This window comes from Zonotrichia leucophrys, chromosome 2, assembly GCF_028769735.1.
Source record: "Zonotrichia leucophrys gambelii isolate GWCS_2022_RI chromosome 2, RI_Zleu_2.0, whole genome shotgun sequence".
In the NCBI taxonomy this organism is placed as follows: Eukaryota; Metazoa; Chordata; class Aves; order Passeriformes; family Passerellidae; genus Zonotrichia; species Zonotrichia leucophrys.
In genome coordinates, this window is record NC_088171.1 from 115,758,630 (window position 1) to 115,774,751 (window position 16,122).

Genomic DNA, 16,122 nt, shown 5'->3' on the forward strand with positions numbered 1-16,122 from the left:
TACTGACCAATTGACCAAAGCAGTTCTTCAAGAATATACAAGAGCTTTAGGCACAAATGGAGTATCCTTAGTCCCCAAAGTGGAGTCTTGTTCCTCTAACCTGTGACAATCTTTCCCCTTCCTTAGCATGTCCCCAGTGGCCCCATGTCCCCAATGACCAAGTGCGGTCATTGTCCAACACCCTTGTCACTCCTCTCTCCTGAAAAGAAAGGTATTTGCTCTCCCACAATGTCTACTACTACTACAACTATCAATATTATTCTTGTTATTATTTTTGTTCTTATTAATTCTATTACTACTATACTTCTACTACTACTACTACTATTACTTCTACTACATTTTAATGAAAGCTAAAATTTTTAAGGTAACTCACGGTCCTGTTTGAAAACTTTGGTCTGTACTATAATACAGGCAGCATCATGTATGGTATAATCTTGAACTCAGCACTACAAGACATACTTCCATAAATCAGTTACTACGTGCACTAAATATTCTTCGTCAACTAGAGATAAAAAGTATATTGGATATAAAGACTTTTTAGAGATCCTCTCCGCAAAACATACCTAAATTATGCTCAGTACAAAGCTCTGGGTAATAAAACTAGCAATATACATATTTAATAAGCAGAATTGAACTGAAAAAAAAATAGAAGTCACATATTCAGAAATTGTGCTGCCTGAAAATATAGATGATACACCACATTTAACCTGTCAGAAGCCTCATTAGCATCATAGCATAGACTCTAAACCAGCAATCAAGACAGTGTGCTCTTCACATGTTTACATTTTTAAATGCTCTTAAAATAGCAGTAGTACAGATTTACATTTAAGTATATTTGTTTAGGGGGCATATATTCTGTCTAAATTTCCATATCCCTTCTGACATAGACACGAAAAGATGAAACAATATTATACTCAGGGCACACAATGATGAAGGACAAAGGATTCTTTTACTTTTTGTTCGTGATTTTTTCTTCTTCTTTCTCTTTTCTTTCCTTAGAAAAGCTCAGAAACAATGGATTGCTTCTCACTGTTCAAAAGGAGAGTGGGTCCTACCTGTGCTACACTTCTCCTGAATGACTGATGAAATAGCCAGAAAAAAATCTGATTTAATGTAAAATGTCATCACTTGAGAAAAGGAGGATCAAAACAGAGGCATGGCTATTCTTTGCAATTATGATGTAACTTTTGTTTAGTCCTGCGCCAATCACAAGAAAAGCTGAAAGCTGAGGCAGATCAAAGCTCCCAATTTCTACCAGCGGTCCCCCTGGCTTTCACACCTGGATTTCGAACCCAGCACTTTACAGTAAAAAGGCAAAGGAAGTGCTTGGTATACGAACGAGTACAGATCATTTAAGCAAGTAAAAGTGGCAGGATCTGGCCCTCTCTTAATAAAGTGTCATGTAAGCTTGGGACTGCTGGGACCCCAGTAATAAGTTCAATCCTACAGATGCCATACAAACTATCAGCAGCATAGTACCTATTAAGACATTTTTATAAACTGAAAGAAATATGCAAGCTATTACAAGATATAATTCTGAAAAACAGACTTCTATGTAAGAAGCCAATTTAAGAGGAAAACAACATAAACAATAGTAACTTGCGTGCTCAAGTGAAGCATCTTTTTAATTTTGAGTAATGAAGATGTCAAGCCAAATGCTAGAGTAGTTTAACTTAATTAGGTGGCCTATTTTTCCAGGCAGCCTTTCATTTCCCATTGAAAACTCAGCTTGTATGTGAGGCAACAAGAGCAATTTTGTCTGTAATGAATACCTCTGGGACTCCACGGAGTGATCATTTGAATGTTACATTGAAGACTGGTTTGAGTAACTAGTTAGGGCTTGTTGAGATGCCAGATTTTGTAAAACTAACTAGATTAATCAAAGACTGGCATCTTATCGGTTTATTTGGTCAGGGGTCAGCAGGTCAAACTGACTCCACTGTGGCAGCCTTTGCCAAAAGGGACAGTATAATAGTAATTGGTCTAATTTGTAGTTCAAATTCACGTAATTCTTCCAGACGTTTTATGGACCGAAAAAGGTTCATTTTATGTGAAGCTCAGATGAAAAATACTGCCTTTAACATTTCCCATGGTTACATCCCATAATTCATCCACGCTGCTGACCTGTAGCGTTTCCTGGAAAGGAAACTACATAACTAAAATATATGATGTCTGTAATCTGTTTTCACATGCTAAAAAAGTTGTATTTGAAGGAGCAGAGGGAAACATTTTGAAGGATATTTTATACTGGCTGCTCATTAAACAGAAAGTTGTCTCATGACATGCACAGCAAAAGACAGTGCTTTTTCTCTAGTGATTTGTGAAAAAATACCTCTGGCTTTTGGACAGAGAATTCATCATTTGATGATTGATTTTCTGTTTACCTTTTTCATGGTAAAATAATAGCTTTTGTTGTTTTTACTTTATTGATTTATTGTGGGCCTATCACTGAAGTTGCTGTCATCCTGATGCCACAGCTAAGACAAGATGCAATGTTTACTTCAGTTCCCTCTCATGTGCAACTCTTAAGAAGAATACTTTTAATTGATGCACAGAATCACTGTACATTCAACAGGGCCAAATTCACAATTTTAGCATTACTCTAGAAGTATCTGACATTTACTTCTAAATCCCAAAATTCTGTAGCTATGCAATTACCCTCCAAACGTGTTTCATTAAAAAATTTTCTACCCACATGGCTGCAAAGAAAATATAAGTGCAAGATTTTACAGCCAGAAGACAAATAGAATGCTGAAAAATTTGTTATACTTGCTGAGGTTTCTGATATGATCTCAATTTTACAGATCCACGCTAATGATTTTTGAAGGCTGGAGAGGGACACTTTTGTTTACACAACTGTAATTATGAGGGTGTTTGCTTAGGATCCTTAGGGACTAGATTTTGCCCTCTTTAGTGTTTTTATAGCATGTGCTATAGAATAGGCATTAAATGAAAGATGCATTAAGTTAAGGCATGCTTAAGTAACTCATTTTTCAGGGATAAGTAGGTTGTATACATTTCTTCTTCTGGTCAGAGTACAAGTTCCACACCTACTGAACATAACTGACTAAAATTAATTTCAGTAAAAAAGGGTAAAGGTATTTCACCTGAGTTACATCTTTAAAGTGAAATTTGTTAAAGCTCTTAAATTGCAGCCAATAGGCCCTAATTCTGACTTGTATTTTTATAAAAGTTGAAGCATTTGATTACGAAAAAAAATATCCTCAAATATAACACAGTACATGTTCGTACACTTTGCATTAAAGCTAAAGACATTCATACATAATGCAACACATCCCTGTGGAGAAGGGTTTGGGGACACTGAGGGATGACAAGTTGGACATAAGCTGGCAATGTGCTTGCAGCCCAGAAAGCCAACCTTGTTCTGGGTTGCATCAAAAGCAGCATGGCCAGCAGGATGAGGGAAGGGATTCTGCCTACTCTGCTTTTGGGAGATGCCACCTGGAGTTCTGCATCCAGCTTTGGGGTCTGCAGCACAGGAAAACATGAACTTGTCAGTTTGGGTCTGGAGAAGATCACAGAGGTCCAAGGGCTGAAGCACTTCTCCTATGATGAAAGGCTGAGCTGGGGTTGCTCAGCCTGCAGGACATTCTAAGGAGACCTGATAACACCCTTCAGTACATAATGGGGTTTATAAGAAAGATGGAGAAAGACCTTATACCAAACCCTGTAGTGTCAGGACAAACAGCAATGGTTTTAAACAGAGAAGACAGATTTAGACTGGACACAGTAAAAAAATTCTTTACTGTGAGGGTGATGCCACACTGTAAGAGATTGCACAGAGAATTTGTGTGTGCCCCATCACTGGAAGTTTTCAAGGTCATGTTGGATGAGGCTTGGAGCAATCTGATTTAGCGAAAATGCAACTGCTCATGGCAGGGAACTGGACTAAATGATCTTCAAAGATGCCTTCCAATTCAAACCATTCTATGATTCTAAATATGTATATCTATAAATACATAGCCTTGTTAATGCAACTGTTGGTGTATTTTTATCAGGAACTCTGTTCTTTCTAGACCGTGCCTGATGTTAAGATAATATTAAAAAACTATGTTTTACTCAAAAGTGAAAGGCAGGGTGAAATTATATCTACCTGTAGCTGCTCATTCAGGATCTGAAAGGCCTGCCTGGTATTTTTCTTTCCCTGAGGCCATTTTAAGCTATGTCCTTTTTTTGTTTTAATGTGACATTTAGAGATCACTTCAGAGAAATGGAGGACCAAGAAGTAGACTCTCTTCTGTTGATAACCTATTTTTGAAATGAAAAGATGATGGATCAGGAAGACGGAGGTGGAATATGGTCCAAAACAGCCCTAGACTGCAGCCAGCCAGCAGGCTGCCCAGGTAGCATTGCCTTTTCACTCTCAAATAATGAGCTTTTCCAAAGCTAAAGCTTTCCAACTTTTGGGCAGGATTGTGCTAGACTTCAGGACAGGGTAGTGTGTACCCATGGGACTACATTGGACCATGAAATGATTGTCCATGTGAGAATGCTGCTTTTTCTGAATCCTTTTCAAGGCAGCCAACTCCTGCCCTGCTCTGCTGATGGAGACTGTTGCAGGCAACAAGACTGAAGAGCTGTGTCTTCTGGCAGCACCCTGAAATTCTAGCCTACCTACAGGGAAGGACCAACACAGAGCAAGAGAGGGAAGCTATTAGGTAGCATTTATCCATCCCTACTTCACATGAGCCATAGTTATGTCATGAATAATCTAAGAAATTATTGTATAAAATTACTGTGTAAAAAATACAAGAGGACTACGTGTAGGACCATGTGCATAAGGCAATATTAATATGAAAAATCTCTCTTTTGGATGTCAATCCATCCTATTTCACCCTGTAGATGTATAGGACAAAACAGTTTTGATACCCATGATGCCCCCTCTATCAAAGAGCATGCAGATATATTTTAGATAGATCTCCCTGGTATAGCTCTGGGAAGCAGGAAAATACCACCTCTGAGCAATCAGTATTCCTTCCTCTGCCTCAGATCTTTTCTTCCCAGTAGGACAATAGGGGTACTGCCCCAAATCATCACTCCAGGCCTGTGCTCATCCCTTCCCTTTGGACCTTGCAGGGAATTTGGCAGCTGCACTCACTAACCTTAACATTTATCAGGCCTCAGGAAGGCTACAAATGTGTTAAAGCTTTGTGCAACAGAGTCCTGGATTACATTCCATATTGTGACTAAGAAGAAATGTAAAATAAGCAATATAATTTTATACTGTGCACTTTGGGGCCCACAAATTACAGGAGGATGAATAACATAAAGAGTAATTCATGTCCAAGGTTTCAATTATAGGTATGGGGAGAAAACAATAATTGGTGGGAACCTCAAATGCAGATCAGTTGGCATAGTTTTATTTCAAAATGATAAATTCTTTCAGATCCAAGTGCAATTAGTAGTGAAAATGTCACAGTTTTACTGTGTATGTTTGTTAATATGGCTGGCATAACTAATTTAGGAGATGCCTTCAGTGTAAAGTCCTGTATCACATATATTGTAACCAAAAATGCAGTACTTACACATATATATAAAATGTACACAGAGACAACATTGCCAAACAGCCTTTTGGGATGCTTTAAAAGAATATCATTAATTTTTACTCTATACTTACTCTTCTGGCTCAGTTCCAGCACTGGCTTTCTGTTAAAATCATTTCAAGTATAGAATTATGCTATTTGCTTGCAGCAACATCACAGGAACAGTAGTGAGCCATATGTTGCTACTTAGCAACTTGGTCTGTAAGTCCCAAAGCATGTACTGATTTGAAAATTGAACAGAAATGATAATTATTGTTGAGGGATGCTGTGAGGCAACTTGTCTTGGATTACCAAACTATGCAGATGTTTGATGTTATACAGCAAAAGGAACAAAACTATATTTTTTCCTGTCTAATGCTTGAGCTTTTATTTATGTGAGCCTAAGGGGGATAAATTGATTAAAACCTGTAAAATAATATCAGGTGATGTTTTTCTGGATAGGAACACTTTGGAGCAAACAGAAGAACCGAGGTGCTTGTCAGCATGTATCTGGACCCCAGCAGGTCTGCCCCTATGGCCACCATCCTGAGGACAGGCAAGTGGAAACCCCTTGGTCCTTGGTGCTACATACCATGACACAGTCTGCCAGCCCACTTCCCAAATAAGTTACGTCAGACTCTGAAATTAAAAAATGATGCTCATGTCTGACGCAGCACGACCAGAGCTTCAATAAAAGTTTCTGATAGGACTATGTATGTCCTTACATGTGAGATTCCTATTTTAGTTAGCAGATGTGAATGCATCAAGAAAAGCAGAGTAATTTACTCACTTCTCATTCTGACAGGATTCAACCCCTATCTCTGATCTTGTGAGGGAACAGCCAAGTTATTAAGGGTGGGAAAGAGCCTGCATTCCTCACACTGAGGTCATGCAATGGCAAGACTCATGAGCACAGGTGCAAAACAGACATAGGACAAAATTATGATTAGAACAACTATGCTGTCATCTGAGAGAGAACATTTCCTCCTCTCTTTTTATGGCATTATGTGTTTTACATCCAGTAACAGTGACAGGAAAATGAACAAACAGTCCTAAAACTATGGTCAGAAAATGTAATTGCATCCTTTACTGTTCCTCTCCCTAGCCCTGTAAGTTACACAGTCTTTCGTGCTTTGTTTTCAGAGCAGGAAATACTGTATTTTTTCCAGTTTTAACTACCAGATGGATTTAAAATGGTAGTCAGCTCACCAGTTTTGGCTGACCACCAAATGCTTATGCCCAAGAAAGGAACACACCCCATTACAGTCAGTGAAGACCTCACAGACACTGCCAATGAAGAGTTGTTTTGCTCCTTTGAGGAACGACTAGCAGCTGTCTATGTCAGGAACAGGTTTGGGAAGGTTCCTCTCACAGTCGTAGGTTCTTGATGAAACATGAAGAGAGAGAGAGACAGGTTTCCATCACACCCCATATTCCTGTTCTCAGAGAAGTTGTTTTGTCTCTTTTTTTTTTTTTTTTCAAATACTGTTATTATTACAGGCTTTCACATATGCTCCAGCCCACACAGAGCTGGAACACCTCTTCTGTGAAGGCAAGAAGGCAGGCTAAAAATGCTGGGGTTGTTCAGCTTGGAAAAGAGAAGGCTCCAGGGAGATCTTAGAGAGCTTTCCAGTACCTAAAGGGAGCCAACAAGAAAGCTGGAGAGGAACTTTTCTCCATGGCCTGCAGTGATATGTCAGGGAGGAATGGCCTTAAACTGCAGGAGGATAGGTTTAGATTAGACATTAGAAAGAAGCTCTTTGCTACAAGGGGGGTGAGGCACTGGCACACATTGCCCAGAGAGGTTGTGGAGTTCCCATATTTGAAAGTTTTCAAGGCCAGGCTGAGTGGGGCTCTGAGTAACCAGGACTAGCGGAAGGTTCCCTGCCCATGACCTGGTGGAAGGAACTGGATGATCTTTAAGGTCCATTCCAACCCAGCCCATTCTATGATTCTGTATATTCACTTAAAACCACTCCCACAGTGTAAGCACCAGGAGAAAATCCCAGAAAGGGAAAGGAGGTTGTGACAGCCCAAGGCTGACAGCTACTCTCAACCAGGCACAGAAGGCTGTTTGACTGGTGCATGCTTGGTAACAACTTAAAACACTCTGCCTGGCAATTGAGCTGCTTCTTGCCACATGGGTTCCCCCCAGCAAAAGACAGAGGTTGCCTTCAGGTTTTGAACTGCACCTGGGAGCCAGACATCCCAGAGTTCAGTTTTGCCATGGTCAGATTTTAAGCCTGTAAGCCTTTTCTTGATTTCAGCCCTCAGTAAGAATTCAGAGTTTTCTGATATCTTTGAATTTGGAAATGTCACGTTTGATAGATTTTTTTTTCCTTGAAGACAAAGTAATTTGCATTTAAAATACCTAGGCCTGGCTAACAGGCTGGCTCTTTAAAGGTACCTTAAGAACCTTACTTTCACTTCAACCAGTGAGTGTTAGATACATAAATATCTCTGAGAATCTGGGCCTTGTTAGCACATGTAGAAACCACATAAAAGATTAAAACTTATACTCTTAATTTTTCAATATGCCATTTAAATTATTTAAACTACATGCATACACAGTACAAAAATATCAACAGAAGAAAAATAATTCTGATGTATAATGTGGACTTGCAATTCTTTATTCAAAACTATTTAAGACAGACATAATGATTCTCTGAAAGGTAGCAGCTGCCTGATAACAGCAATCATTCACAGAGTTTGTATTTCTACTCTTTCAAACAAATTCAATTAGCCCTTGCACTTCAAAACCCTTAAGGCAAGAATGAGATGATACTAGGCTGCTTTAATCTAATAGTAATACTAAAACTTGTCAGTACAGTTTTTGGATTAATGGTTAGAGAAAAATTAATAATATAATTTTTCATTTTTTAATCAAACAGTTCTATTCTAAACTACCTCTGGATCTTGGAGGGTTCTTAGCTGAATAAGTTCAATCATGCACAACTCCTAAATGCAAAGTACTATTGGTCTCTAAAGGTATTTCAGAATGACTTCAACAGAAAGCTGAGAAGCAACATGGTGGCACACTTTAAAGATGGTCTTTTTGATTGAACCATGTACTCATCTCACACAACCTCCTGCTTCTCTGCCCCCCAGGAACCTGTGTACCTGAAGAGCACCACTTCATGAAAACCTTTAGTTTTGAATGCACACTTTCCAAAGCTGTTGATTCCTAAGTTCCATCCAGATTATCTGAACATAATTACTATTCATTCAAACTTCCCACCTAATGAGAGTTTTGCATGTAAGCCTCCTGGTTTTGTCAGACCAGACACCACTGGCCTGAAATATGGCATGACACAGACCACAAGCCTGGTTATTCAGGGCAATTTCTGACACAATCTAACTGATCTGCAGCACTATTCTCACCACTCACTGGTGCAAAGTTAAACTGAAACACATGAAGTAAGTGAAAAATTCCCCCCTACATATAGATGTAGCAACAGGTAGACAACCGAAAACTTTCAAAACTATCTTTGCTTTTTAAGGAGTAATTACAATTGTAACTCTTAAAAATCTATAGGATCTTTGAGGTCAAGTGGAAAGGTGGAAGATATTTTAATACACATCCAGTATCAAAATTTAGTTTGTATGGTTCTCCAAAAGGAAAAGGGCTCAAAAATACCTTTAAAGAATGCACATCACGTTAAGCCTTTTGGCCTGTAGGCTACAGAAGGTTAAGTCATCGCCTTGACCCCGCTGCTAATTGTGTAATAATAGCAACATTCCTCAGACACAGGATTAGAGCTAAAAATGCAATTCTTCAACTGTTCTATGAGTGATAATTAAAGATATTTGTGACATGTATAGCTTATAATGATTAACTTGTCTGCAGTCAGATAAACAAATAACCTGCACCTGTAAAGACTTTATTTCCTGAAGGTAAAACAACTGTTTAGGAAAGATCATGCTGGCAAAACAGCTGCTTGCATTCTGGAGAGGAAACAAGGTAGTATCTTTCAACAAACGCCAACTCTGGTGTTTTATCAGCTCTATCTCATTAACTGGAAACAAGGCTTAAATGCTTTGTTTATAAATTATGATTATTCCTGATTGCAGCAGTTACTGATAGTGCCACTCATTTGCAATGCAACTCTTTGAATTTTTTTAATTACAATTTGAAACAAGGCAGAGAAGATTAATTAACCCACCTGGCTGGCTGGCACGTAGTCCTGGCTTGGTTCTGTCATACTCATATACATGTTCTCACCGTCAAACTGCAAAGGAAATAATAGTAAACATTCAGCAAACTCGATTTTTTAGCATTGACTGAAAAAAACAGTTGCTATAAAATAATATTACAGCCTGGTTTTAGAGACTTGTAATTGCATGTGTGCATCTTGTCTTTGATGTTCCTGTTGTCATCCTTATTGACCCTGGATGTCAGTGATTTGGAGTAATTAGCGCTCTAGTAATTACAGCTAGCAAGGAAGAAATGAATGGTTTCCTTTCATCTGCAATCTGTTTTAAAACAAAATGCCTCATTTTGTGCACCATGTATACATATTGCTGTTGGTTGCAATGAAGTACTAAGTGAATTGCACACTTACTGAGAAAAGAAAGATGAGAATAGAATCTGCACTAAAATGCATCTTAATGGATTCCAACTTCAGCTTCTGAGCAGAACAAGAGTTGAGATTTCAAAACAAATTAAACCTCCTCCAACTGAAATGTTCCCATGTCAGAAAGTAGGAAATACATTTCCAGACAGTTTTCAGACATCTGAATGTATGAAAGAGTATACCTCCTGTCCGTATGGTATAAGAGGATAGTTTGCTTGATGTGTGAATAAAGTAAACATTCATAATCAGAACTGCAAAAATAACCATCTGTAAATGATAAATACCAATCCTGGAAATATATACAATATATAAAAATCTTCTTCCCTTTTCTCCTTTCCTTTTTATTTCTTTTTTTTTTTTTCACCTCTCAACTGCAGTTAAGAAGTAACGGAAATGTCATAGAAAGGAGTTGATTAAAATCTGAAGGTCTAGATGGAGAAAAACTGTCAGATCTGAAGCCTCATCCTGTACCAGCACAAAGAAGTGTAAAACTACTGATTTCTTACATAGTCTGGAAAATGTCCCCACAGAACTCTCATCACACCCACTCAAGTGGCAGTACCAACAGGGCAATGACAGCCCCAGTGTCTGCTGAGGAGCTAGGGAAAATCTTTTCAAACCTTTTAAGCAGAAATGAACAACAGCAGGAATTCCTATCTCCAGACACGAACCACAAATTTCCAGCTGTTGTGAGGTCTGTTTGAAATAACTTGCACCTGACCCCTTGTGTGAATGCTTAGAGTGACATATTTTGGACATCAGCCATTGTTTTGCATGACACAGCAGCTTTTTTTAAGAAGTCCCTACTACTGAGATTGCTCTGCTCCCACAGAAGCTGCCTGTGAAATATCCCATGGACATTTCCTGAGCAGTGCTGGGCTTCTGGGGATATTCTACCTGCAAGGTGCAGTAAAATCAACTAGCCCAAGGTGGCAAAGTTAAACTGTGTCTTTGGCAGACAGCACTACCAATTTTTGCTGAGGTGGCTGGAAAGGTTTCTGCTTCCAGCTGTTCATCCTCTTTCTCTGCCAGAGGCTACAAGGCTCATAACAGCAGCAGTAACATGAACAAGTGCCAGCTCCTGGCACAGCAGATGATGGTCTGCCCTTCCTGGCCAGAGATATTTAAGTCACAGACTATCTGTCAGAAGTTCTAGTTTCATGGGAGGGAAAGGATTATGCCACAGACACAGATCTGCCATAGGGAATAGAGTATTTCCCAATTTTGACAGAATAGAGATAGTTAGATTGGATCATAATATAGAGATTGATGCTTGTTCCTTTTTCGTTTCTTGTTGGCATGCACTGTTTCTTTTAGCTTTCTCAAGCATTCAAAGTAGAGTTCTGGAGAAAAAAATTTAGTATCTGGTTTGGAAAAAAATGCATTGTTTCTTCTACTCAGATGAACAGGTAAAATTCTGAAGAGAGATTTCACAGCCAGTAGTTGGAAAGCAAGCACTCCAGTGCTAGGCCTACAGGAGCTCAACTTATTCAGCTTGTCAGACGAAAGGCTGAAAGGTGCCTTGATCACTGTGATTGGTACTTACAACCTGGAAAGATGTCTGATAGCAAGATGTCAGCCTTCCTGACAGTGGTATAATGAGATCTAGTGTTGAGAAATGGAAGTTACAGAAATTCAGCCCTGAAATAAGATACAAGTTCCTACTTTAGGAGGTAATTAAGCATTATGTCAACAGCAAACTCATCATTTCTCAGACATTTTAGAATGAGGTTTGATATCTTTTTTGGAACAGACGCAATCCATATCATATTTATAAGAAATCCCATGGACAGGATAGTTACACTTGCTGGTTATGGGAGTCCTATCAGCCCTGGAAACCATCATTCCTTGAGTCTCCTCTTTTGAATTTCCCTTGTTATCTTCACATATTTGTTGTGATACATTGCAAGCTTTGCTATAATTCAAATACTGTGTTGCAGGTGTTTAGTTGCAGTGAATATGGAGAAATTTCTTTTCTTTTTTGCCTACTGGCTAGATACAGTCAAGGATTATTTCAATTTATTTTGCCTTCCATAATGCATGAGACTATGATTTAGGAATCTTTATGAAGTAAACTAGTCTTTAATATAATTCCCTCTTTTGAATGTTTGGTCATCTGTCCTTACTCCCAAGCTTACAATCACCAAATCTGCATTCTTTGAATAATTTCCCTAAGGTATTTTTCCATGAATACTGAAATTTTTATAATTCTGTGTGTTGTTCTTGGATTATCTGCCTACCTAATCAGTGCCTTGCTATTAGTGGTCCCCCTGGCATGACAGGGTCTTGGATCTCAGCATCTCCTGTTTGTTGTTTGTGGCCCTCTATTGAGCTCTGAAATATTTTTTTATTTCTGCTATGGTCTGTGAACATGTTTCAGAGAAAACAAAACAGAAAAAATATGTGTAAATTTAAACTTTGTGGCCTTTTGACCTTACATTACAAATGTACAGGGATTGATGCTTACATGACAAATGACCTTCTCCAACATTTTGGATTAATTTGTTAGGGTAAATTTTCAGAAAAATAAATTGATGCATAATGTTTGTAAAATCTGAGTGACCTGTTAACATCTAAAAATACGGAGCAGCTGTCTGATTTGTTACTTAATGTCTTCAATATTCAAGCATGGAATTTAGTCACTGCAATATTTAGCATCTTCTTGTCAGAAGTATGTGCAAGATATTGTGTAACAGATTATATAGGTCAGCAAGATTTGATGGGATGTGTATTTTTTGTAGTGTTTATACATGCAGATTGTGGACTGTAATGCATCAACTGACAATAACACTCTTGCCATGTTAGTGTTTGTACTACATTTACTGCTGTTTAAATTATTATCTACCCTCAGTCCAGTGCAGTGTGGTACATGGCTACTTGGCAGTTCCTAGGACTTTGGATATGAGCCTGAAAAACACCCATAAACTCAATGGATGAGGCATATACACATGCATTTTGTCCAGCAGGTATTGCCAGGAAATACCTCCTTCACGTTCTCAATATTTACTAAAATGTTTGTAAAAGAGTGAAAATATGATCTTTGTATATCAGAATAAAACAAAATATTTACTCCAATGCTGATTTGTTTATTCATCATCCCCTTTCCCAACTACCAAAGCAGTGTGAAATAGATATGACCTGCACATCCCACCTCAGCCAAAAAAAAGGGTGCATAAGCCTTCAATAACAAAAAATTCAGAAAAATTGATGCATCACAGATACAATGCTCACCTTGCTCAAATGTGACAATCCCACATCAAAACAATAAACTGAGGAAAAAACGCCAACAATTGGATCAACTGGAAAGTTCTGTTCATAATTTTTCCCCATCTGTTTAGAAGCTTCCAAAATATGCCCCTAAACCCCAGAAATGAATATTGAATCATTTCACCTTTAATAGACTGCTTTGTACCGTGCAGGCTTTACAGCGTGGCACCTTTCAACAAGTCTCCACCTGGACCCTTTAATTCAACCTATATCCAGCTGGAATTCCGCTTTACAAGTAAGGTGTTGTATTCAACAACAGTTCAAGCAACCTATCCGGATCAGAGTGAGCCTCAAGATGAGCAGATATGGCTCAAAGATGTCTTCAACCACCAGAGTGTCCTTCCAGGTTATACTCTGTGCCTCAAAATTGTCTTAATGTACTCATCATTCTCAGGTTGGCAATCTCAGCTTGTATTCCCCAAGCTTTCCTGCCACTCACTGTGCTTGATTTCAAGCAAAGAAACTGCACAAGCATCACTTAACCCGTGGATGATTCATCCCAACAGAACAGAAGAAACACAAAGGCAGGCAGTTAAATGAACTGTCTTTTATGAACCTATGTATGATGTATATATATCATATGACATTTCATATAAAGCTTTCCCAATATGTCTCCAAGATCGCTCAGTGTCATTAAGGCCAGATTTCAAAATCTTTCATTTTAGTCTATTAAATGTGAATGCTAATACAATATTCTGGTGTGTGATAATAACTACTCTTGACAACATTTCCTTTCACATTAAAGTGTAACTGCATGAGAAGTTTGGGTGAGAGCAAACGAAGAATATGACTGCATTGTAATATGAAAAGAAATATAACTGGGAACTAGCTCTAATATAAATTCAGCATTGTGTAATATTCTTTATTTAAATTATTAATATAAATAAAACATAGAGGCAACACTATGGCAGGGCCTGTTAGAAGCCCCCTTTAGAATGACCCTTTGTAAGACAAGTTGTAATGTTCAGCAACCGATATGCACAAAATACCCAACTGCTGTTATTAAATACAATTTACTCATAGAAGTTAGGGATGTAATCACATAAGCACTGGCTGACTGTAACTGATGCAAGAGCATGACAGAGTTTAGCAAATGCCCAGAGAGGTAAAGGTATTTTAAGGGATCCAAGGCTGGCTTCTGCCTTCCATTAATGTGACATCACACCAGAGTCACACAATGTATGGCCAGAAACCTGTTTTCATATTCCCATTTAAATTGCAACAAACTTTATCAGCATTTATAACAGTGATTATGAAGTAGCAAAGCTTGCAAGAATAGTATTTTTTTATTCATTCTTAATGTGCTTTAAATTAAAAACACCCTGCATGGACTTTGTCACAAAGATACTATAAACAGGTTGAACAGACAAAAAAATTTCTCATGGTGAAACCAATGTAGAGAATGTTTATTTGATCACCTTACTAGACAGAAAGCACTGAAATACAAAAAGGAGTATTTCTGCAAGATGGCAGAAAAAGCTAGAAGGGCTTGAGAACTAAAGAGGATTACTGGAAATAAAATATATTTATATAGTGGTGTGCACATACAGTGATTGTAAATGCAGATTGGTATCTGCATTAGCTTCAGGTGACAGCTAATGTTCAGATGACAGCTACCACATAGACATACATGTTAAACAAGCCTTCAGCCTAGCTTCGAGTTCTCCCCTCCACTTAAACTACCTTCCTCTGTACCAAGTCACTCTGTTTCCATTGCCAGGATCACCTGTCTGGATTACAGGGAGAATGACATTTCTCCCCTCTCTTCTTGCTTTGTGACACTTCATTGCTGTTGTTGTGAAATGAAGGGTTTATTTCGCTCCTTTTTCATCCAGTTTTTGACTTCTCAGGGTATTGCATAATTACTCTCTCTTTCTATGCATATATATAATGTGTGCCCTAAGTTCTTCAGGCACAGTTATATGAGCTATGGGAAAGAAAAAAACCAAGAACATGAATGTTTGAGCTTTTTCCCATTCATACTAAAGAGGAGCACAATGTGCCAGTACTGCATCTCATTCAGCTGCAGTGTGGGCAGGGAAGCACAAGGAACATGAGCCCAAATGGCTTTCGATGCCAAAACATGCTTGGGACGGGGTATGGAGGGGGAACAGCTTTGGACAATGTTCTGGGCACAAATAAATCCCAAAAGTGATATCCTAAAATGCAAAGATTAAAGGAAGAGAAGAAAAGGGAGAGATGATTATATTGGTGAAAGGTGCTATGTTTAATAAGTTCATCTTCTGGGTAAAGCCACTCAGACTTGACATTCTGATTTCTTCAAAGGATCTTACAGACCTTCAAAGCATGTGTTATTAATCACATAATCTAAATACAAATTTCTCCCATCTTAGATTTGAACTGGAAGATAGATTTAGGTTTAAATATAAACTTTAGTTATACCATTAAACCATAGTTTACCTTACTCTGATGGTGCCCCAGCACAATTCATTGTACTTCATTTTAAGGAGTTGCAATAGCATTGTGTAAAACGATTATTTATTTTGAGTGATTTTGTGATTTTACTGCTTACAGGTTATATATATCATTTGTAACTTACATTATCTAAAAGCCACTAATCCTGAAAAATCTTTAAAGCTAGGTAATTTTGTTTATTTTAAACCAAATGCCAAGAGTGGATATTGTCTCATGTTGCTTGATGACAAAGAGTGATATTTTGTTTTACTCAGAGCTGCTGAAAAGACACTAAAATAATAATGGGATACAACATAAATCAT

General features: G+C 38.2%; 1 protein-coding gene across 3 annotated transcripts in view; it reads right to left on the reverse strand.

Annotated features, from left to right (window-relative positions):
- Nucleotides 1–16,122, reverse strand: part of TOX (thymocyte selection associated high mobility group box) — a 218,373-nt gene that overhangs the window by 94,281 nt on the left and 107,970 nt on the right. For all 3 annotated transcript variants that reach the window (XM_064706134.1, XM_064706135.1, XM_064706133.1), the window contains exon 2: nucleotides 9,707–9,772. In XM_064706134.1, coding sequence (XP_064562204.1) covers nucleotides 9,707–9,772 — 66 coding nt within the window. The remainder of the gene's footprint in view (nucleotides 1–9,706; nucleotides 9,773–16,122) is intronic.